At 41.3% G+C, this 24,715-nt stretch overlaps 2 protein-coding genes across 12 annotated transcripts; both read left to right on the top strand.

Annotated features, from left to right (window-relative positions):
* The first annotated feature begins 1,256 nt into the window (after positions 1-1,256).
* LOC103710405 (Golgi SNAP receptor complex member 1-1-like) lies at positions 1,257-23,563 on the top strand. Of its 11 annotated transcripts, none has more exons than XR_015971527.2 (7): positions 1,260-1,470; positions 3,029-3,256; positions 3,525-3,692; positions 11,553-11,577; positions 11,766-11,879; positions 11,979-12,054; positions 23,511-23,563. XR_015971527.2 is itself a non-coding variant. In XM_088707651.2 (6 exons), exons 1-6 carry the CDS (start codon positions 1,435-1,437, stop codon positions 14,031-14,033), a joined length of 690 nt encoding a protein of 229 aa, XP_088563777.2. In that variant the 5' UTR covers positions 1,257-1,434; the 3' UTR covers positions 14,034-14,219. The 11 variants fall into 11 exon arrangements, 8 of the variants coding, with proteins under 8 accessions (XP_088563777.2, XP_088563779.2, XP_088563778.2 ...); XR_005512425.3 differs by lacking the exon at positions 23,511-23,563 and adding an exon at positions 13,915-14,057; XR_015971528.2 differs by lacking the exon at positions 23,511-23,563 and adding an exon at positions 13,449-13,901.
* On the top strand, positions 16,239-17,840 carry LOC103719020 (zinc finger protein 1-like). The gene has a single exon (XM_008808069.6). It carries the CDS (start codon positions 16,891-16,893, stop codon positions 17,671-17,673), a length of 783 nt encoding a protein of 260 aa, XP_008806291.3. The 5' UTR covers positions 16,239-16,890; the 3' UTR covers positions 17,674-17,840.
* Positions 23,564-24,715: the final 1,152 nt, after the last annotated feature.

Below are 24,715 nucleotides of genomic sequence, written 5' to 3'. Positions count from 1 at the left end.
TTTTCAAATATTGGAGGCCGCCAAGCGGATCTACCGAGATTATGTCCGACGCGTGGGCAAATGGGTCTCGTGTGACCGGATCCAACTCCTGTCCGACTTCACTTGGATCGGACCCATGCTCAGAAATGAGACTCGATAGCCCTTACCCGACCACTAGCAAGTCGGGTTGGATACAAATCGGATCAACTTTTTTCCCAGGTTGGAATGGATTTATGTGGATCCTGCTGGGATTTTGGATGGAATTAGGTGGAAAATTGTCCCAATATGAACCATAAATAATGTGTATACACTGCATTGATAAATTTTATTCTAAATTATATTGGACAAGAAAATAGTAACCACCGAGATGTTTCGGAGCCAGCAACTAAATTCATGTCATAACCTTACGTAAGTTATCAACAGAATAATTAATGATTAACTTTGTAATGATTTATGTTAACATCATATTTGTTTCTTAGGTTCAAATCCAAGTGGGTGGGATCAATTGAGGATTATCTCAGTGGTCATACTTTAAGCTTGAAAATTGGAGATTCCAAGTTGGAGTCTTGAGTGGTATATTCTTCAAAGAGGGAGTCTGGAATAATCTATACCAGATCCATGCATAAAGCAAATTATATGTTTCAAGTCTAATTATTTGATTTTAAATTTTTTTTGATATACTATTTGCAAATCAAGTAGGAAAATCGAGAATAGATGCAAAAAAAAGATTATAATTTATCCTCTTCCTTAATGAATGAGTCTAGTTGTAGTTTTTTTTTCACCTACATTTTTATTTTGTATTACTTAATTCATAAGTTAAAGTCTTGTAGATTATTTTTTATTTATAATTTCTACACATTTGGTAGTTTAGATTGTGATCTTGGGGTAGATCTTTAATACGAATGACCAATATAAGTTTATAAGATCTTTACATAAAATTTCAACTACACTTCTTTAATATATATTTAAGTATTTTATCATATTTTTTTAACATGCTAGTGCAGTAAAAATAGTTCATTTTTATGCTTACATGATGTATAGGTTACAAAACTATATGATATCTAGTTTGTAGATAATTTTAAATGTATATATCGGGATTATTAATATGAATTTTTGATTTTGATATCCGATTATTGACGTTGGATTTGAAGAGAGCAGTTACTGCTCACTCCTCTCGTAAGAAGTGTGGTTTCTCGGCGCAATTTTTTAATAGAGTCGGCGTCATGGTTGCCGACTCCGATTCACTTACACCGAGCATCTCTTGATCCAGCGTACAGCGAAGGGGTTGGGATGGACGGGCGACTCGTCCTCATCTGCGGCTTCCACCTTCCATCGATTAATAGCACGCCTGTGTCCGAACCACGAAGCAACCTCCTCCTCGACCTCTGATTTCTCCCTCCCCCCTCTCTCTCTCCTGTCTCGATCGATCGATCGATCGATCTCGGGCGAGGAGGCATGGAGGCGTCGTCATGGGACGCCCTCCGGAAACAGGTACCCTACCATGAGAATTTTCAATCTTTCTTGATTTGTTATTTTCGTTTTGTATGCGGCCAGTCCGAATTTTCGGAAGAGTTGGTGCTGATTTGATTCGGTAATGTGAGCTAAGATAGTTTGAAGTATAATTTTCTCCATGTCGAAAATTAGGTCAAGAAAAAAGGATTTTTTGTACTCAAATGATTATTATTTGGTGGATATATGGATTTTAGGTCCTGGGTACGGTTCCACGGTCTTAATTAAATCTATCGCTCAGAGAGATGATGCGTAGCTTCTTAATAATTTGAAACTTGTAAGTTGGGAATGTAGATCCAGTCTGTTCCATATAGGAGGAAACTTTCTTAGCTTCTGAAGTTTTAAACAATGGGTTGTATTTGGAAAAAGTTCTTCTTTTTCACAAAAATCTGGAAGATTAAACAAAAACTAACGTTTTGCTTATAATCTTGAAGGATTTATTGTGGATCTGATATTATTTATACATCATGTCGCAGGATTGTTCTAGAAAAAAAGAATATTTGATATAAATGTTTACTTCTTGTTTGCTTAAAATGGGTCCCAAGTGGCTTCCAGATTGGCAATCTTCCACTTTGATCGAAACTCTTCACTTGGCTTGGTTTATGCCTGGATCAGGCCTTTTGTTCTTATGGAAGGCTGAAGCAAGTCTCACAGATTGTAATGGGTTGAAACATGGATTTCTTCTCATCTTCGAGCCCAAAATTTAAACAGGAACAGGCTTCATCAAGAGCCATATGGATTTTGCCTGAAACAGTTCAATTTAAGCAACACATGATCATATCAAACTAATATGACAAAGATCCACTGATGCGACATTTAGGCCAATACTTTAAAGTTTAAACCATACTTTTACGAGTGATAATTAAATTAGTATTGAGGGGGTCTTAGTTGACAGAAGATTCTGATTTACACTCTACGACCGTAACTATGTTATGCGAGTACTGGGTGCTTTATATATGACTATTTCCTTCTTTGCTCCAAGATTTTCTCTTGTTTTGGATTCATACAGCTGGCTGTCTTGCTGCAAGTCCTTAGTAAAATCCTATTGAGTGCACATTTGGACCCTTTTCATTACTTTTGGCCTTATGGCATTTTTAAACTTGCCATATATGTAGTTCTTTTCCACCTTCTATCTATAAAATTGTTAGATTTTACTGCAGTTTTATTTTGATGAACTGTTTTGTAACTTATGTTTTTTAAATTGCAGCAAGGGTTTGTTGGGCCCTACAATTTACATTACCCCATTCATGCAAGACAGTAAAAGCCATTATAATTAGAGAAATTCATCCTCTATAACAAAGAATAAAACTGAAACTCCTCAAGTAAGGATAAAGATATGAAATATGTGCATATATTCCTCCAGTATGAAATTAGAACAACGAAACATACATTGTGCTGGATGATCATAATGTGCTGTATTGCTTCCTTGGCGACTAGCGAATACTGTGCTGGTGGTTGTTTGCAGTCCATTGATGAAGTGTACACATGATACAATATATTCAATGATTAGTGAAACTGTTTATTTTTCTTTTTCATGCAGGCAAGGAAACTTGAAGCTCAGCTGGATGAGCTGATGAATTCATATCGTAGATTGGTTTCCACAAAACCTGATGGTTCAGAGAGTGATCTTGAATCTGGAATAGAGCGATTTCTGAAACAACTTCAGCAAGTTAATTCACAGATGCAAACTTGGGTATCTTCAGGAGGCTCAGAAATCCTTTCACATACATTAACTCGGCATAGAGAAATTCTTCAAGATCTTACTCAGGTAGAAAAGCTTTTTAACCAAATGAAGGACCGGTAAAATTTAAGCCAAATCTGATTGTTAATTCTAATTGAAACTATACCTAGAACATGCACCTAGTACCTACCAAGGATCAAGTGTCCTTGGGTATTTAGCATTATTGTGCTGCTTTTATAGTTATACCAATCATCAAAAAGAAAAGACTGGGATCAGAAATTCAAAACTATGTCAAATCTTGGTGCATATAGAATCTGGGAAATGCTAACCTTGGTTCTTAATTGTTTTGACTCAGGAGTTTTATCGGCTCCGCTCTAGCCTTAGAGCTAAGCAGGAACATGCATCACTCCTTCTGGACTTCAGGGATTTCGAGAGGGCAAGATTGGACATGGAAGATGGTGCTGGTTCTGTTGATCAGGCTCTTCTTAAAGAACAAGCAGCTCTAAGTAGAAGTTCAGGACAGGTCTCTCTCTCTCTCTCTCTCTCCCCTCCCTCTCTCTTCCCTTCTCTTCCCCAACTTGTCCTGCAGCCTGTGCTGGCTTTCGTGTTAAAATGCAACTAGCAGAATGACCAGGTTCGGTGCTTCTTGAATGCATCATTAGCTGCAACACACATGTATCTTTACTAGCTTGGCATTTTTAAATGTGACATTCTAATGTTGATTGATGTCTCATCAATTCTCAATCAACATTTTCAATTCCAGTACTCAAATACTATTTCATACACTTTATGAACATACTTAAACAATGCTATATACGAGGCTATCTGATGCAGGACGGAAGTACGGATTGAAATACAGAGAGAAAGAGGAGAGGAAGAGGGGAAGAAGAAGGGAAAGAGGAAAAGAGGAGGAGGAAGAAGAAGACCAATTTTTTCAAACATTAATTCATTAAACCCTAAACATCAGGATGGACCCATATATATAGGGTCACAAAATAACAAATAACCCCTACAAATAAAATAATTCCAAAAAGCTCCTAAAATGACAATATGCAAATAAACCCAAATGACAATATGCAAATAAACCCAATCAACATAAAATAAATCAATCTAAAATAAAATCAGGCTGGCTAAATCGGCTGGAACCCGCTGAGCTGGCTGGATCCTGTGACGACCGGCTGACCTGGCACTGGTGTCCGCACCAACTCTCCTCGGGTGGAAAGAAGTCGACCTCGACGAAAGCGGCTCGGTAAAGCCCCGGTAGTACTCCAACAAGTCCGGGTCAATCGGCGGTATCTCCTCGCGCTGGATCCAAGTGTAGCCGGACCTTGGTCGTCCTCGCCAATGAACCAGGAAATGTTGGATGCCTCCATCACTGGTAAAAACTATTTGCTCGGCTAAAATAGAATCAATATACTCTTTTTGTGCTCGATGGAGGGTAAAAGGAAACGAAGATGGCATGGAATCAATAATAGGATAAACATCAGGCGCAGGAGAGTGTGCAGCAAAAGAGTCATTAGGGATTGCAACCAAATCTTTAATATTAATAGTAAGGCTATGACCGAAATCAAATGGAAAGTCAATGGCATAGGCGTCAGTGCCATCCTTGTGCAACACCCTGAATGGTCCAATACTAAGAGACTGCAATTCCTTAAGATGGATCATTACGTAACCCCAAGTTTGAAATTCTTTAGCACGGAAATCAGCTTGCATCGTATACTGAGCAGTACATGCATGAATGCCCTTATGGATTTCCTGATACAACTTATGAATGTGTTGTGTAAATGCATATGCAGGCTCAGAAATCCTAACATCAGTTTCGATGGGTTGTGCGGGGGCATAACCAACTACACTCATGGTAGACTGGTCAAACTCGTTATCTGACTGTGCAAGCGAGCTAGGTGGAGTGTGGGTGCATCCTAGGGTTTCAGGTTTGTCATCACACTCGTCCTCAATGTCCTGAATGTCATCGAGGTTTGGTTCATAGATTTGCTCCTCTAAGTCATCTATGTCACCTCCCTGCTCTTGCTGAGCAATAACGAAAAATTTGTTCGCACATTGGGAGGTAACTTGACCAAAACCTTGGCATTTGTAACACCGAATTTTGGAATGTGGTTTGGGAGGCTCACCAAGCATTCCCTTGCCATTAGTGTCTCGGCCTGTGACATGGGCATTAGGAGGGGGCCTATGAGTAGTGGACCCTACAGAAGGTTTGGACCCTAAGGAATTAAGGCCGGTGGGAGTGCTCCGTGTGTCAGGGCGCCTTACAAATGTGGACTTAGTGTTCCATCGGTTTAGGAGATCGTCTTGGTAGTTAAGGGGCAGGTATTTTTCTTTAAGTCTCTCTTTCATCTCTACCCAATCAGTTATTTCATGTTGATGTCTCCTAGCTAATAGTTGTTCAGTGTTTTGCCAAAACAGCTTAGCTCGACCAAGGAGTTTCATTCTAGCGAATCGAACTTTTTTGTTCTCAGACAGATTGTACCACTCAAAGAAGTGGTCCATTTCGTGTAACCAATCGGAGAAGACTTTCGGGTCAAGACGACCGTCAAAAGTGGGGGCTTCCACCCTAATGCCTCTCATTACGTCTTCATCAGGGTCACGAAGAGCTCTGGGTTCTACGGTATGTCGGTGACCTTTATCAACATGAGGAATGGGACCAGGTCCCCTAGGGCGAGGGAAGGCATAATGGTGACCTGGAACAGACCTATTATCAAAGTTGTCCTGCCGAACCGAGCCTTGTTGTTCTAGGATTTGTTCTAGGGTGTCGTCCTCTTCAAGTCCCGGTAAATGGGGAGTACTAGCTCTTTGGGATCCAATAACCCTCTGAAGTGAAGCCTCAATTGAATCGAGTCGGGCATTAACCTGGGTGGACATTGTGGTTAAGTCATGAATTTGGGCATTGTTTGCTTGGACTTGGGCATTGGTATTTTGGACTTGAGCATTAGTTTTTTGGACTTGGGCATTAGTGTTTTGGATAGCTTTTAATAGGGCTTCGATTTTGGAATCCATGCCTAATTGGGACTCAGGATGAGATGCGTCACGACCACTACGTAGATGCATAAAATGAATGACAAAATGTATGATCCGACCAACTATAAATGTTCCTAAGTAGACCTAATGCATGAAATGAATTCAAAATTGCAAAGTAGATACTCAATATAATCGGAAGCTAACTCAAGCAATTGAAATTGGCTTTGAATTACGTAATAAATTCAGATAAGAAGTTGCAGTCAAATAGTACTAGTTTTCAGTGTGTTGCAGGGCTGCACAGAGCCTAAAAGAACTTCCAAAGATTAGATAGCCCTAAAATTAATAACAAAGATAGGCCACTAGTAGGGTTTTGGTGTTGTTTGGAGTGGATGTGTTGAATTTTCAGGAAGCAATATCAATAGAGCACTTAAGAGTTAATTAATTCTAAATTTAGACAAACAAATAAAATTTGTAGTAAGGGAAGAAACCTGATCTGGGTTGGGGTGACGACCAGAAGCGCTGCACAGCAAGTAGGCTTGTCAAACGACTCCAATTGGGGTTGATCTCAGCAACTCGGCGGGCCTGTGCAAAGCAATTTGGTAGGTCCGGCGACGGCGGCCTGTTTGAATAGAGGGTGGGGTTGTGATGCACAGAGGCGGGCCTGAAAGTAGGGCCCGCGAAAGAGGGGCCGGGCGGCTGGGGTGTAGCTGGGCCCGAAAGGCCCACAGGCTAGAAAGAGAGGGTGGTGCAGAAGTGGGCTAGATGATGGCCGTGTTGTGAAGAGGGGAAAATGTCGGGAGGGAGGTTGACGGCGGTGAAGAAGGGATTTTGGGGAAGACAAGAGGGTGGCGAGCGAGGACGGGAAGGCGGAGGCGTTGGTTCCGGTGTCGTTCACGGGAGACGTCGACGGGTCGCAGTGAAGGCGGAGGCGGTCGGGGCGAGCGGCGGTAGTGGAGGATGGCGCGCGGGCGTTCTGCTCGAGCGGCGACGGCTCGGTGGGGCGCTCGGCGGCTGACAATCACCGTGGCGGAAGCGGCGGAGACCTCGGGATGCTTGGAAGAGAGAGCGGCGCTGCGGAAGAGGGCGGAGGATGGACTGCGCTCGGAGGAGGAATGCTCGGCGGAGGCGGCGACGGTTGCTGGTGACGATTCAGGCGCCGACGGCTCGGGCGTCGGTGTTCGGCGGCGGCGGTACTGCTGCGGCGTCGGCTCGGTGCAGGCGATGCGGACCGGTGGAGACTCGGCGAGGGGCGGCCGATCGAGGAAGATGACAGGTAGTTTTTTTTTTTTTTCTTTTCTCTTTTCTTTTCTTTTTTTTTTTCTTTTTTTTTTTGGTCACGTGCAAGTCACGTGCGAGGATTTTTTTTTTTTTTTGAATTGGTTCGGGCTAATGGGTTATGGGTTAACGGGTCGAAATCTTACCCGTACTGTGGATCGTCTTCCACCTTCGACCGTCCGTCCGCTTCCGCCGGATCTCGCCTGATTTTGCGGCGGTGGGTGCGGGAAGACGTTGCGCCGGTGGAGCGGGGTGCTGGTGCGGCAGTGAACGGGGCGGCGACGTCCTTCACTTGGTCCGGCCACGGTCGGTGGCAGCAAGCTGCTGCCGAAACCCCCGGGGAAGCACGGCGGCGACCGAAGGCGAATCGGCGGCGCGGCGAAACGGATGCGGTGGGTGATGCTTGCACAGTGACAATCGGAGGAGAAATTGACGAGGAGGCCGGCTTATTTGCCTCCCGGGCTGCCTTGGGGTTTTCCGGCGACAGTGCCTTTCTTCACTGCGTGAGATCCGAGAGAAGGAGGGAAAGAAAGGGCGAGAGCGTCGGAGGCAGCGGCGGTGGGAAGAGAGGGCGGCGGCGGCGTCTTGCGAAGGCGATCTGTGGATTGACGCCGGAAGACAGTCGACCAACGGGAGGGTTTTGCTTTTTCTTTCTTCTCGGTGGGTGAGGTGATGAACAGGGAAGAAAATAATGAAGAAAGGGAGCGACCCTTCTTCTTCGGAGTACGTGCCGTGCGACGACCTTCCGTACGTTCCGGCGTTTGCGGTGCAAATGATCTAGCAAAATACAGGTGAGGAAAAGGCCGAAAAGGAATCGGCGGGGGTCCGTCCATAAACTGGATCCTTCGACTTCAGCAACAGAGGCAAAGTCAGCCCTGCTCTGATACCAAAGCTGATGCAGGACGGAAGTACGGATTGAAATACAGAGAGAAAGAGGAGAGGAAGAGGGGAAGAAGAAGGGAAAGAGGAAAAGAGGAGGAGGAAGAAGAAGACCAATTTTTTCATTCATTAATTCATTAAACCCTAAACATCAGGATGGACCCATATATATAGGGTCACAAAATAACAAATAACCCCTACAAATAAAATAATTCCAAAAAGCTCCTAAAATGACAATATGCAAATAAACCCAAATGACAATATGCAAATAAACCCAATCAACATAAAATAAATCAATCTAAAATAAAATCAGGCTGGCTGAATCGGCTGGAACCCGCTGAGCTGGCTGGATCCTGTGACGACCGGCTGACCTGGCACTGGTGTCCGCACCACTATCATTCTCATAAAACTATCCACTTCTAGTCACATATCACCAAGCAGCACATTGCATTTGTATATCTACTTATTACCCTTAATCCAATATTTTATAATATTAGTTTGTTGCGGATATATATGTCGCATGTCCATTCATATTTCAAATAATAGAGATTCTCAAAATGCGTACTTGTGTTGAATCTATATTCCAGTCATTACCAGAGTATTATAAACTTATAGACATGGGAACTAAACAACCAGTTTAGTTGATACTCAAATTTTGCTTGTAGGTATAGTTACTAGAGTAGAACTCCCTCTCTAGGGTTGATTCTTTACCGATTTATAAAAGTTATATCATAGCTAATATTTACAAAATCACAACAAAGGTGCCATTGTTTAAGCGCTAAGGGAACTTATTGACACCTAATTTTAGTGCATAAATCCATTGTCTGACTAATCAATTGTGCATGTGGGTTTTTGGTCTCTTAAGCAGATTTTTTTAATTTAATCAATGCATATCGACTATTTCCAGGGTGTGTTATGTTGGAGCGCTGTGCTACTGCTTTATAATTGATAAACCAAAAGAGGCCTAGATTTAATTCTTGCAACTTTAATCTCCATCAAACTGCCCAAGGTCAAAAGTTTACCAAGCCTAAGATCTGGAAGCAAAATTGAAAACCTTATTAGTAAATCAACTAATAGCTCATTACCAGGATACGAGGTTATATAAATACGTTATCAATGAGTCTGGGCCACTGGTGCTACCCTTCCTTCAAGCATGTTGCGACACACACACACACACACAAACACACACACACTCTCTCTCTCTCACTCAAGAAGATTTTAGGGTTTTCTTTCTCAATAACATAATGTGGCTTGCCATATTTTCCTAGCAAGTTCTTTAAGGCCCTTCAACTGTAACTCTACGGACATGAGTATGATGAAAATCCTTCAATTTTTGTAGAAGAGAGCTGATCTTTGCCTTTTTCAAGTACTAGAAGCTGACCACAAAGGACCATAACTATGGTTGAGTGAAAGACTCTTGCCTAGGTACCATGATATGCTCCTCTAGTTACCTCCATACAGTGAACTACAAGTCTCTTCCTTAATAAGCATCTTTAAGCCGAACCTTGAAAAAAATAGTTGCGAGTGAAAGTGGGAAAGCATTTATTTCCTAATAAACATGACACTATTTTCTTCTTAATAAACCACATTATTTTAAGCATAGAAAAGCAAGTGTCTTTTGCAGTAAAGTAGTAAAAACTCTTAATTGACGAGGGCACTTAGAATTGGGAAAGAATGAGAAACGTCAAAAATGAAGGAACAGGCTCAATAGCAAGGCTACAGTCCACCAGGATGTAGCTAAGTACAAAACAAAGATTAAATGTGCTAATGCTGTAGGTTATCTTCAGTAAAATCTGTAATACGATACTATAGCAAACTCCTTAGATGGCTTTAACAAATGCCACACGTTAATCTAGGCTTTGGAGGACAAGGGGAGCTACAAAAAAGTGCAAGGTATTATATTACTATACGCTCCTCGATAAGCCCCAGAAACTGCAATAGCTACAGTTATCAGAGAAGCAATTCTTTTAGGTATTTGGGGTGAAAAGAAATATGATTGCTTATTTTTGTTCAACTATTTCTCTCTTTCAAAAATTGTGAATTATTTGATTCTATGGCATCTAGTGAAAGATGTGCTTAGCTCATTTACCCCTCACAATCATCATTCTCTACTCCCACACAGGATGAAGTGGATTTTCCAAGAAATGGATGACCACTCAATTAAGTGATCAAATATCGTAAGATAGTTTTGAACAGGGTTTGTATAATAACTTGTTGACCCTTGACAAGCTTGCACCTGCCATATCATCTTGACTCTTGAAAGATGGAAGTAAATCTTACATGGAAGCTTATTTAGATGACTTTTGATTTGGGAGATGTTAGTTGCGACATGGTGTTTGCCTTCTAGCCTTGGTCCTCTTTGTTCCTGGAAGATTAACAAGGAGGAAACAAAGGATCTCCTTTTGCTCTGACCACTACAATTCCTGTTAACTCTTGGTTCCTTGTTGAAGGGTATGTCCAGAAACTGTTGTTTTAGCTCTTGGTCTCAGAGTTGTGATACTTTGTGAATATTATCAATGAACATGTCCAGTGACACTTATATTTGATATCCTCTATTTGTCAACAAAATAATAGTTGGAAGGATCTTTCATATGAAGTAAACGAAACTGAAACACATGAACCAATTTGTTAAGTAGTGAATCTTTTTGCGCCAAAGTTGCATGGAAATACCTTAATTCTGTATTGGTTCCGTAGTGGAATCAATTTAAGTTCACAAGTGAACTAGTTTTATGATTCTCTAAAGTGATCTTACATTTAAAACATAAAGCTATGCTGAAACTGAAAACTGTGAATTTCATGATCCTACAACCATTACCTTATGAGCAATTTATGACGAAACTACATTGACCTTCTTTTTTGTTGATGCAAAAACTACAAAACTTGGCAACATACACAATTTTGTCTTTTCTCTTCCTCAGATATATGCCGTTCGACCAAATACTTACCTGCCACTGGAATCTGAATTCATCACCTAGATCTTGGGGAAAGAAAAAACCCTTTCATATACATCGGCATGCTAACTAATTCCTGTCAGCAAAACTGCATGGCCGCTAACATGCAAAGCCTCCAAATCTCCTACAATAGTTAGGTGTCTGCAAGCCACAACCATTTAAAATTGCCCCATGTTCTTCTGTTATTCTTCGCTTGGTATTGTCTATCTATGGAAACACTATTATTATTTATCATACTTCTGGTTACCTGAATGACCACCTTTCCATTCACTTCCTGTGGATAATGAAGGTTTTGTTGTGGGCAGGTTCTTTTTGCCAGGGTGGACAGCGGTCTGTTCTTCTCTTACTATATGTCAACTTGAATGAAATCTTTTTATTTGTGATTGTTTTTAAGTGGATTGGCCAACTTTTAACTTCACGTAATTAGCATCCATGACTTGAAGAAGAGATTTTAGAAGCTATGCAATCATCAAATATTTTCCACCCACAACTCTCATTGTAGATGTATTTGACTACAGATGGATGGTGTAATATCCCAAGCCCAAGCTACTTTGGGAGCACTTGTTCTTCAACGCTCAACATTTGGTGGCATCAGCAGCAAGATAAGCAATGTCGGCAGCCGACTTCCCACGGTACGTAATGAGTATATTTCACCTGATCCAGAGTAATGTGCTTGATGGCAATACTGTTGAATGGATCAGTTATCATCATACTGTGAATTAATTGTGCAGGTAAATCATATCCTTTCAGCAATTAGAAGGAAAAAATCAATGGATACCATCATTCTTTCGCTTGTTGCTTCCGTCTGTACGTTTCTTATCTTGATTTACTGGTTGTCAAAGTAAGATGCAGTTTGTGACGTTGCCATTTGAATGATCTTCCTCTGTAATTACACATGTCTAGGTGCAGTGCTTGTTATATTAAGATTTTTCATTTCTGTGTTCATCATTAGTTAATTTTGGTTTTTGAAAGCTCAAATGCAGTCAGATATATCTTTTTGTCTTGCCTTTTCTTCATGGATAATTTGTTGAATAGTGTTTAATGTATGCTTATTGAAATACGTTGCACATCATGGACAATTTCTTTGATGCTTGTCTGCTGGTTTTCTGGTTTCATTCGCACCATCTAATTAGCAACTGAAGGCTTTGAGGATATAAACTGGTCACTCCCCTTTTAATCAAGCCAAAATTCCATTGTCGAGATGTAGTGCACTTCTTAGCATGCTGGAATACCGGAGGCACCTAATCTGATCATTTCATGCTGTTCTTTATTGTATGATAGCAACCATCTTCTTATACCAAGGACCTGCATTGTATTTGCCAAATGCTAGTTTCTGTAATGTTAGCCAGAAGAAGATGAACTCTTCTGTGAGCTGGAGCATATCCAATGCAATGTTGTTTAGCAAAAAGTGTAGTTACAGCATAACAAAGTTCCATGCGGAGCCATGCATGTTTCCTTGCTGATCAGGTCCTAGAGGCAGGGCACGGGGGCTTCGTGATACATGGTCAAGCATCGGCACAAAGCTGTATCATCTTTAGAAACAAGGCATAATCCAAGCAGCACCACTGATCTCTCCACAGCACCAGAGGAGCCCAAGTTTGGTTAATGTCATGGTTGTTTGGTTGAGTCTGGTGGAATTTTAACTGGAAATAGATCAGCCCAATTACTAGGACTGGACTTAGCAATGTGAAGGTTTCATTAGATTTTGCTATGTCAAATGGTCATTTGTTTTTAGTTGTTGGAACTTGGAAGAGTTCCTCCATCTTCTTAATCTTGTCTCATGAGTGGATTTCCTGGAGGCAGCTGGAGCAGTAAGACCGTGTTTCAGGTTGGAAATTACATTCTTAAACCTTTCGCTGTCTTACCTGCTCTGTGTCTCAAGTTGAATTTGAGCTGGAAATTAGTAACTGAAGCTGGAAATTTCTCAAGTGCAAGTCTTGACCAGACTTAAGTCACCATGATTTGGTTGACTAGCACTTTAGCTTTTCACCTAGGATTTGGATATATCCCTAGGTCAGGGACAGGCTATTTAATTTAATAAACTTTCTCGAACTGACACTGGGTTTTGTGTCAAAGTTTGCAGAACTTGACTGGTTGATTGATGGACAGAGATATGTAATATTAAGTATTGTTCTGATATACTCATCATGAATTCTTCGTACCTTAGCTTCTTTGTTTGATTAATATTCTTCATGGAATAGAGCTCAGCTCGCATAATTCAAATACAAATGGAGAGGATTCAAGGCATAAATTTGTTCTGAAGGAGGGGAAGATGAATGCAGCTCCACCTGGCAGTTGTTCAATATATCAGTTAACAAGATCGAGACTACTGGATATTAGATATTCCAGTACCAGTTGGGGTAGGAATCCTACACTATTGACCTGAGGTTCCAACGATCATATGAGGAGGAGCATTAGCAGATTATGGTCCCACAATTAGCAGTCCATTTGTTAACTTACATCACCTTGCTGATTATTAGCAGAAATCCCTTTAATTTTTTTTGTATTCAACGGTCTCTTATAAATCGTCTTCTCGAGCTTTCTTACCTATTTCTAAATCTTCTTTTGTCCATATGGTACTTTATTCTCTCATCTACTATCCTAAAAAATTTTCCATCAGGTAACTTCAGGAACTCATTAGAAACAGAATTTATGTTGACTAATCAGGGATCAAGAGTGATCAACCTGTTGCCTGCTTGGCACCCTGCACCTCCCACTCTGTCAAGAGCAACAAGGTTACTCGGAGGAAATGGCGTCAGATCAGATGGTTTGTCTTCTCTTGCTGAAAGAAAAAATTGTTTCCACCCATTAAGAATAGTAGCAAGTCAATGGGAAATGAGTGGTGCCTCAGGTTATGAAACTACGGAGCTATGAGAGCTGAGAAGTCGTCCAATCTCTGTCCAAATGAGACATGACTGAAGTAGCTCTGCATAATGATGAGTTTATGATCTGTTGAATTTAATAACTTGATATGAAGTGCCTGAGAATTGTTGGACAATTAAATGAAGTCAGATTTAATCCTTTCAATGAACAAATGAAGAAAGTGCAGTGTACTTAAACAATCATGGAAAGTCACTGATCAGGCATCAAACTAATTTTTACCATTGTATATGCATAGAATAATACCATCAATTCCCTGATAGCTGATCTAATATTGCTAAGCAAGACATACATGTCAGTGGCTGAAAATGTGTGGAGAACGGTTTATCTGTAGTAAGTTTGTTGATGATCTAAGAATACATATAGTTGCTATTTATCAAAGAATAAGCATCATGCCTTCGGTTTGATGTAGAAAACCATTTTTATTAGCTAGAGACTATTTTAGACCTAGTTTATCAGGGTCTATACTTCATTCAAGTTTGAACCAAACATTCAAAAGCATTTTTAGGAGACTAATTCATCCCTACTTTATCTGGGTTCATACTTCATTCGAGGTTGATCAAATAATTGTTAGGAGTATGAGTAGGGCAAAGTTGTGTTGCATGTGGTGTGTAGAATAAAGTAGATGCCAGACCGACAGTCAAAGTGTTGTTCGACATGATCACAACATCACTAATGGACTAGTGTATGTTTTTGCAAATCAGAAACAATTAGATTAAATTGGCAGCTCTTCTTTTAACAATATCTTTTCCAACACAGGTTTCAATGTTGCATTTTCACGGGTCAGTCAACACTCAACAGTTCCAAGTCCTTTTTAACCTTTTCCCCCCACAGAATTTAGAGCTAATGGGTGCAGAAGAACCAGGTCAGAAGGAATACATGAGAGGCCCCCACCTGTCATTATGTGAAGATAAATCAAGCCATATATTCTGATCATGAACTTCTGATGCCTTGTACTGCACCAGTGTGATGGCACAGTACTTGTAGAATATCATTTTGCATGACCCCAGTAGCTTGAATCACTTCCAACACCTTCGTTTTCCAACTCTTTTAACATAAACAGACCACCGCCCTACACAGGCGGGCGCTGTCAATTGGGAGTCATTGTAATTCTCCTAGAAATTGATCTTCTAGATAAAAAGATGGTCCCAAGGCTTCTATCTTAGTCGATGGGCATATCTAAAAGGTGATGACTATTCCAAAGGAGGAAGTGGGTCCTCGGTCTAGGCCTATTGGTTGGTGTTCCTCGTTCATGTATATCTGCTGATCTCAGCCAAAGTTTCTTTTGGTGGAATATGGATATATATTAAGGAAGGATGGAGACATTTAGAGATCTTAAGGAGATATGCTCCTTGATGAAATAGACAAGTTGGAAAAAAAGATGTTCTCACATCAGCTGTATGAGCTTTCAAGGCATTTTGACGGAGTAGTAGATATATATGAAGCACAGCAAAAGGAGTCACTTGCGGCCAATAATTTCTCGAATTCGTGACGACGCACGGTGTCTTTTGAAGTGGGGGAAGGGAGGAGGAAAAGTGTGCTGTAGTGGACTTGAGAGTTTGTGATGACAGTCGAAAGAGGAATGGAGTGAGGACCTCAAAAGAGGGAGGCAGTCTCTTGCTGGTATCCAAAGGATGCGGCCATACCATATTAGCTGCATACGTTAGTAGTAGCACACAAAAGAGGTGTAGGTGTGGAGTTGCAGGACTGCACTTCTGAGACTACAAGGTGGGATTGGCCGGTCCGCATAAGCTTTACCACCGACTTGCCGGCCACATGTCGGCCGGGCTTCCCCCCCCCCCATGGTTTCCCATTAGAGATCATGTAGAACACCAATGACAGGGAGAACAACTGGCTTTCTTGTACGATGTGTCGGGCCATTGTTGGCTAATAAGGTGGGGCCTGTATGCCTTGTCATATTGTCGCACCATGAAAAAAATGCCATGATCTTCTTTAAGGCATCTATTCAGTAGCACATAATTGTGTCCTTGCTGATTTTATATATATATATATATATATATATATATATATATATATATATATATAGCGGTAATTCACACCATACGCGCATGAGTACATCCATAAGAATCAAATAGAAGAAGACTCGAGACTCTCCCAAAAGAACTCTTCTGAATGGTGCGCAGTGAAGGAGACAACCCAAAAAGCAGTACTATTCGCCTTCCGATAAACAAGAGTGGCTTGGAAAGCTATGAGGTCTCCCACGAGCTCACACATATTTCGTAATAGCAGGTGCTTGTCAACACGACTGTATCTATCCTGAATCCAACCGATCACTTGAAGGGAAAGAGTTGAGAGGAGTCTCATTTTGATCAAAAGACTTGGTTCGTTCGTATTTCCTTGGTCTTAATATATAAAAAGACAAACAATCTATAGATTGCTATCATTCTTATAAGGTATTATTGTACCAAACAACTGATCTATCAAACTCAGCTTAGATGGTATTCAAATTGCACTCATAAGAGAGAGAGAGAGAGAGAGAGAGAGAGAGAGAGAGAGAGAGAGAGAGTTTTATTGCTGGGTAAGTTTCCTTCCTATTTCTCGTTGCACCCTTTAAAACTTATATGCCTAACAAGCATACAAGCCTAAAGTAACCGTAAACCAGGTCATCTTTCCATACTCGGAGGAGGGCATTTAACCCTCATCATCTACTATGTCTTGCTTTCCCTTGCTTGTAGTCCAACCATCTCTTTTTAAAACAGCACCAAACATCAATAGCCAATCCCAAGCCTGACCCTCTCTCCCATGGAATCACTCGGAGCCACCACCCACTCTGAGGCCACTTCAAGCATCTCAAGCAAGGAAGCCATCATGGTAAAGGCAAACGAGGAGGAGAGAGGAGCAGGAGGAGGAGGAGGAGAACAGCCAGCATGCAATGAAATCTTATTAGATCTCAGCTTGTCCAATAAAGACTCCGACGATGGCACCTCGTCGTCAGCCCAGCCTGTGCTGGAGCTCGACCTCATCGGATCATTAGGCGCCGCCGCCGGCCCGACCGCCATCGAGGCCCGACCGCCGGAGCCCCCGGAGTCAAAGCAGAGGGTGTTCTCGTGCAACTACTGCCGGAGGAAGTTCTACAGCTCGCAGGCGCTCGGCGGGCACCAGAACGCCCACAAGCGCGAGCGGTCCCTCACCAAGCGGGGTCCCCGGCCAGGCCTTGGCCTCGCCGACCACCCCGTGCGCTTCTCTCCACCGAACATGGCGGCGCTGCCGCGGCATGGGGCGTTTGGCGGGAGGCCGTTGGGAATTCAGGTGCACTCCATGGTCCACAAACCCTACTTTGGGGCGGCACCTTCCATGGCCGGGGGAGTGCTAAATGGGCGGCATGGGTGGTGCCGGCCGGCGGCGCCGATCATCGATCAGCGGCCAGCTGTTGGGAGGTTACGGATGGAGGACTTCTGGGCCGCTCCTTCTGCAAGGTTCGATGAGCCCGGGGTGGCGGCCGGAGGATACCGGTGGGGTGGTGGAAATCAATTGAGTGCTGGGAAAGAGGAGGTCCAGAAGCTCGACTTGTCTCTCAAGCTTTAGAGTAAATAATAGTTGTAGCAGCTTTAGATTTTTGATCTCTGGAATTGGCTGCAGATTTTTCTCTGCTTTGGTCCTCCTCTTGTTACCGCTGAGAAATTGTTCATATGGATCGGTAGTTCAGGAGATTTTTGACGTGTTGATGACGGTCTTCTTATAGCTTTCATAAATTCTGGTCTGTGAGCGGTTGGGAATTTGCTTCCCGACGGATTGGATGATTAAGCTTGTTTAGTTTAAGAGATCAATGGGTATTAACATCATCTTATATTATATACATTACCTTTATTAGATAATATAATATAAATATTATAATATAATGTATATTCTTTAATATTGATAATATATTTAAAGTATTAATATTATGAGTACATTGCTAAAATTCTTTTAGAATTAGGAGTAGATTATACATACATCGAATACTTTTCAAAATCTACAATTATCTTTTTAAAATTTATTTTTATCCAACATTTTAGCCTATAATCTAACAGGACGTCATGGAATAGTGTTATTCTTAAATAGAATCCAAATAGTACGTCTTAAGTGATATAAGATAATGTTTGGATCCTCCCCCTACTTACAAAGGGTTTTTGTGTTTTAATCTAATATTACCATATAAAATATATGGTAACGAGTTAAGCATGGTTTTATTATTTGAGAAAAATTGACAATTTATTCTAATTTTAAACTTTTTCCCAAACTTTTGATAATCAAACTAAATAAGCACCAACCTAGCATAGTTTTTCTTCTTCCCATCTTCTATAGGTTTCTCTATTAACCAAAACAAAAGGCATTTCGATAAATAAATATCTCATAAAATATACTATTAGAGGGTGGCTTTTTAAGAACAGTTTAATTGCAAAAGATTTTCGGGTGGTTCTATATACACCCCCCCTATTGCTCAGGACACCCCCCAAAAATTAAAAAAAAATTAAATACTCTCTACACCCCCCCATTTGCTAAGGACACCCCTAAAAAATTAAAAATTCCTAAATTACCCCCCACCCTCCCCACCCCCTCACCTAAATTGCTCTCTACACCCCCCAAACCCCCCCCCCCCAACCCCACCCCCCACCCTCCCCACCCCCTCACCTAAATTGCTCTCTACACCCCCCAACCCCCCCCCCCCCACCCCGCTCTTCCCCTCCAAAACACCTCGCCAACGCCCAAAACCCCCCCGTTCCCCCTTCTCCCTCTCGTCGCCGGCATTCTCCCGATCTCCGACCACCTCGCCGGCTTCTCCCGGAACCACCTCGCCGGCTTCTCCCGAAATTTTTTTTTTTCACAATTCGTGCTCCGTTCGGCACTGGATCGCCGAACAAAAGGCTTCTGTTCGGCTGAACAGTGCCGGACAGAAGCCTTCTGTTCGGCACTGTGCAGCCGAACAAATCTGTTCGGTTGAGGGTTGCCGAACAGAAGGCTTCTGTTCGGCACTGTTCAGCCGAACAGAAGCCTTTTGTTCGGCGATCCAGTGCCGAACGGAGCACGAACCGTGAAAAAAAAAAAAATTCCGAAACAAGGTGGAACACGTACCTTTGCGGCCGATTCTTCGTCCCAAATCACTAGTTGCTTGTCCATGCTTCGAATGGGGCTTAAATCTCCTTCAAAGATTGCCTAAACGATGTAAATGGATCGAGGGGTTTAAGGGGGGTTTGAAGGGTGTTTTTTTTTTTTTTTTCAAAACGAAACGGAGGAGGAGGAAGGGGGGGTGTATGAGAAAATTTCAAGGGCAATATGGTAATTACACTAAAGGTTAGTTTGGGTATTTTTTTTTTGGTTTTTGGGGGGGTGTCCTTAGCAATAGGGGTGGTTCTATATACACCCCCCTATTGCTCAGGACACCCCCCAAAAATTAAAAAAAAATTAAATACTCTCTACACCCCCCCATTTGCTAAGGACACCCCTAAAAAATTGAAAATTCCTAAATTACCCCCCACCCTCCCCACCCCCTCACCTAAATTGCTCTCTACACCCCCCAAACCCCCCCCCACCCCGGTCTTCCCCTCCAAAACACCTCGCCAATGCCCAAAACCCCCCCGTTCCCCCTTCTCCCTCTCGTCGCCGGCATTCTCCCGATCTCCGACCACCTCGCCGGCTTCTCCCGGAACCACCTCGCCGGCTTCTCCCGAAATTTTTTTTTTCACGGTTCGTGCTCCGTTCGGCACTGGATCGCCGAACAAAAGTCTTCTGTTCGGCTGAACAGTGCCGGACAGAAGCCTTCTGTTCGGCACTGTGCAGCCGAACAGATCTGTTCGGTTGAGGGTTGCCGAACAGAAGGCTTCTGTCCGGCACTGTTCAGCCGAACAGAAGACTTTTGTTCGGCGATCCAGTGCCGAACGGAGCACGAACCGTGAAAAAAAAAATTTCGGGAGAAGCCGACGAGGTGGTTCCGGGAGAAGCCGGCGAGGTGGTCGGAGATCGGGAGAATGCCGGCGACGAGAGGGAGAAGGGGGAACGGGGGAGGAGGGGTTTAAGGGGGGTTTGAGGAGTGTTTTTTTTTTTTCTTTTCAAAACGAAACGGAGGAGGAGGAAGGGGGGGTGTATGAGAAAATTTCAAGGGCAATATGGTAATTACACTAAAGGTTAGTTTGGGTATTTTTTTTTTGGTTTTTGGGGGGTGTCCTGAGCAATAGGGGGGGGTGTATATAGAACTACCCTAGCAATAGGGGGGGTGTATATAGAACCACCCAAGATTTTCCTTAGATTCACTGTCACTGTGTCCTTTTTCACCCTCAAGATAGAAATATTTACGATATTCAAATCGGGTAATCTTTTGTTTGTGATGCTGGCTTAAGAAAGCAGTTCAGCGACCCTTTTGTCTCATTATTCACTGCAAGAGAGACAACTATTAACAATTATAGTAGATAAAGACATTACACGCTATGTATAACAAAATATCTCCAACAATTGTTTCTACTCACGGTTTGATAGTTGTCTCTATAAATAAACAAAACAAAGCATAAAATCCCAACTTTTTACCATGCTAGTTTTGAGATATCAATCACAGAGCCATGGCAAAGTATTGCCAATTATCATTTGCATTCTGGAATTTTACTCTCTGTAAATTGTTTCATAGATTGAGAGGAGGCAAATTCATTAAAAATAAACTAATTAAATGCCACATTAAAAAGGTAACAGCTGCCCCCCATTGCCCTCTCGGTTGCCTTTTACTCTGCAAGCATTGTCTCAAGAAGTTTTTAGGCATGTGAGCCCTTTCATTGATTCCCAAGATAATGAGCATTTAGTGTGGCTTAAAGTCTTCGGCTGGGAGTTATCTAGTCCCATGGCAAGCAATAAGAGAAGCCACTTAGGGAGTTTCAGTTAGGAATAAGAGAGGTCGTGCTGGGTCAAGGCAACTCTCATTCAGATGAGCTTAAGGGATGCATCTATAAAGAAGAGTACAAGAATCTAATAAAAGTATTGAGGAAGGATTTGCAGTGTATGTTTAAAGTAACTTCCTATAAGGTTGTCATCCATGGCTGCCCCTGTGTACCTAAGTCATGTAGTTTACCTCAGAGACAAAAATGAGCAATGTACAAAGTGGAACAATGTACCAAATGGTTTTGGAAAGCCATTCAACTGGATGTACAAATGAAGTTGTCAACTAGTTTGCTAGTAGAGTAGGTGGAACCTTGCCTTCAACAGGGCTAATTTTAGAGATATGGGGGTTAAAGGGTTGAAGTGTTGGGTTGGAGTCCAGTTGGTCCAGGCTTTATTGGGCCGGGCACAACAAAGGAATTAATCTTAATTAGAAGCCAATTTGCCTTCTCCTATTGTTGTCTTTCTTGCAAGGAGGTTTTAACAAATTGCACCACATGGACATCTACTATTCGAGTTTACTTGAGATTTCAAATTTGTGTGGGAACTAGTAGAGTTCCCTGACGCAGGCTAAAGATGGGCTTGGTGATGGGAGTTCATGCCTGGTTGCAGGATACAAAGAACATTCTTCGGGTTGCATTTTGGGTGGAAAGAATGATTGATCTTTTTTCGCGATGTCGACTGTAAGATCGCGCCATGTATAGACCTTGAAGCACTCCGAACTCCTCCATTCATCCTGTACTGATCTCGAAGTGACCAATGCACAATCCAATGGCGGATTCATGTGAAAGATACAACCCCTGTCTATGTTAATCCCGATAGCATGATGCATTGTTTCATCGAGGCTGAGGCTGTGTAAGGTGAGCCTCCTCTGCACCCAACCCAAGAGGATGAATCAAAGGATAATTCGAGAATGTATTGGAATGAAGCTTACAATGTTGTCCTATTATGTGTCATTTCAATTTGGTTGAGACATAAAAATATTATACTTTAATGTTAGTGGACATGGTGAGGTTAAATTTGCAAAAAATTGGAGATATATCTTGTTTGTGGACGGAGTTTATGTACGCCCACCCCATGCTTTTGCCACGAAGACCAGTAGGACTTTTTAAAGATAGTGAAAGTGTGCTGTTATCCATAAACACAAGGTCAAGTAGTCGTCACCTCTATAGTCTTGGATCCTTGGCTTTAGATGTTTATAGACCCCTTAACAGCAAGTTATCACATAAACATTATATTGAAATGTAAGCGAAAAAATCAAAAAGGTTTCTTTCTAACAAAATGGGAAGGGAGATTGGTCAGAGGCAACCTAGAACATGGAAAAAGGGTTGAGACCTGAGACCAAATGAGCGTTAGTTTAACAGAAAATCATGAGCATGAGATTGAAACAGAGAAGCTTAACCAATTGAGAACATAAACACTTCAATAGCAATGAACAATTTTATTAACTTGTGCTTGATGTATCATGATTTTAGGTGATGAATGAGATGGGCAATAAAAAACAAGTCGCAATAGCCTCTTTGAAAGAGAGAGACTCAGAGAACTTTTTGTTCATCATTTATTTATCATTGGCTATTAGAAATGAATTAATCCCAGAGACAAAATTGCTTGGTTCATGATTGCTTTTGAATATTCAGTGTACATAGGTAAGAAAGGTACTTAAATATGTATGGCTAAAAACATCTATAATGTAAGAATCCATTTACTTTTAAATTGCAAAACCAAAACCTTGGTCACTGCCACAAACTTGGAAAAATTTCCAGTAGAATGCTGTACAAAATGTTTGGTCCCCAGCATTATGGACTCTTCCTTCAGCTAGAAACAAGCAAAAAGGACTAGGTGGACAGAGGACATGATCCTTAGATTGGATGGCAACATCAAATAATCAATAGAGAAGGCCAGAAATAAGCAAACTTAAAAGCATGATCCTTTTAGCAGCATCCTCGTACTCAGCCGAGCAAAGTCATCCATGAATTTTGGATATGGTTCATAAATCAGATGATTTTCACTCAGTTCATATTATGAAAGCTTATTGTCGATAGATGTAATTGATATATGATGTTGTATGGAAATTTTATGACGATGAACAGACGAAAATTAATTTAGATGGCACAAGCATTGACAATTAAAAATATGTCTACCATCTAGCCTTATCAACTTTTTTTCAGGTTCAGAAACTAAAATTTTTAGAAAGATGTCTTGTCAAGAAAATAAATTCATTGTATGGTAATCTTTAATTAGTCAAATATATACAGACTTTGCAATTCACCACATTGTCAGGAAACATGGATAGCTTCTAATAGAGGTTGTTTTCTGAACAAGGTGAAGTTTGCTTATGCATGCGTATATGAATGCTTTCTGTGCGCGCATGCACATGCACGCATGCGGACGCGCGCACACACACACAGATGACTGAGTCATGCAGATTTCAAGACAAATTATATTGGTGTAAAATACATTATTGTTCATATTGTTCATTAAAATCAAGAATCTGTCATGTCATCACAATCTTCAACTGATGACAGTTGTTGAAGGAGTGCATATGGATTGGTAATGCCAGAATGAACTCAGATGGAGTTAGATATGGTCTTGAAGAGGTGAAAAGAGAAGGGTGCTTCATAAACAATGGAATGGCAGAGAGTCCTTATTGTTGAAAATGGCCTCGTGACATGTTACTATAGGTGTGTGCATATTCTTTTTATATGTGCAATAAGTTTATTTCTGTGTGTATGTGTGTGCTCTACATGTATGTGCAGATATCCAGATATTATTTCATATCTAAATAGTGATCTTACCATGGATTTTGAGTTTTTGTATCCTTACTTTCATACCAATCCAATTCATATAGACGAGTTATAATCATAGTTTGCATACAATAAATAGATAGAAACAGATCAAATATATCAAGCACCATGGTAAAGGGCAAGCAAACCATTATCTGTAATTGGGCAGGAAAGAACTTGACAACTATAATCTGGAATTAGATAAAAAAAAACTTACGGATAACAAACAAGTTTAAAAGACAGTTAATATTTTCATATATTGATGGAGTAATATTAGAAAGCTAGAATTGCAGTCGAGAAAAAAAAATTGTGTACAAACTTCAGTGGTCCCCAAAACATGAACTATTCAAAAATGTTGTTTCTATTGTTCTCTTATCATGCAATTTTCTCGGTCATGCAATGTTTTTTTGTTGCGCGGCGCAAGTACAACTTCAGAATGAACACTGTCAAACATATAAGAATGCAGATCCGAAGAACTACTACTAAATCCGAAGAGTATGTTACAAATGGAGAAGCCATGTTGGTTTGCTAGTGTAGGCTGGTTGGTTGGACAACAAGAGGCAGGACCCCTGTTGCTGAATCAATATAATGTCATATTATTTTAACCATTTTAACTTGTTGGCATAACCTTGTGTTTTAGTTTTACAAATCCCTTCTGTCTTTACAATGTATCTAAAAGACCATGCTTTTAACTTTTTTCAGTGTAGCTCTGAAAGAACAACTAATGATAGTTTCAAAGCAAGTGTGCATTAGATATCAACTGGAAACAAAGAACGTAATCTTATAGCTTGGCAGGTTTACCTATTATGAATGCGAAGTGCTTTCGCAAACGATATGCACTAGAGCAGGTTAAAGATCCACAAAATGATTGAAGATCTCTGTAAAAGAAAAATCTAGCATAGTATGCTACCATCATGAATATGCTTTAACAAGGGATTACAGCATTT

This window comes from Phoenix dactylifera, chromosome 11 (assembly GCF_051530095.1).
Source record: "Phoenix dactylifera cultivar Ajwa chromosome 11, Ajwa_hap1_PhDact_Kaust_v1.1, whole genome shotgun sequence".
Lineage (NCBI taxonomy): Eukaryota > Viridiplantae > Streptophyta > Magnoliopsida > Arecales > Arecaceae > Phoenix > Phoenix dactylifera.
The sequence above is the reverse complement of the archived record's forward strand: the minus strand, read 5'-3'. Positions and strand labels throughout refer to the sequence as shown.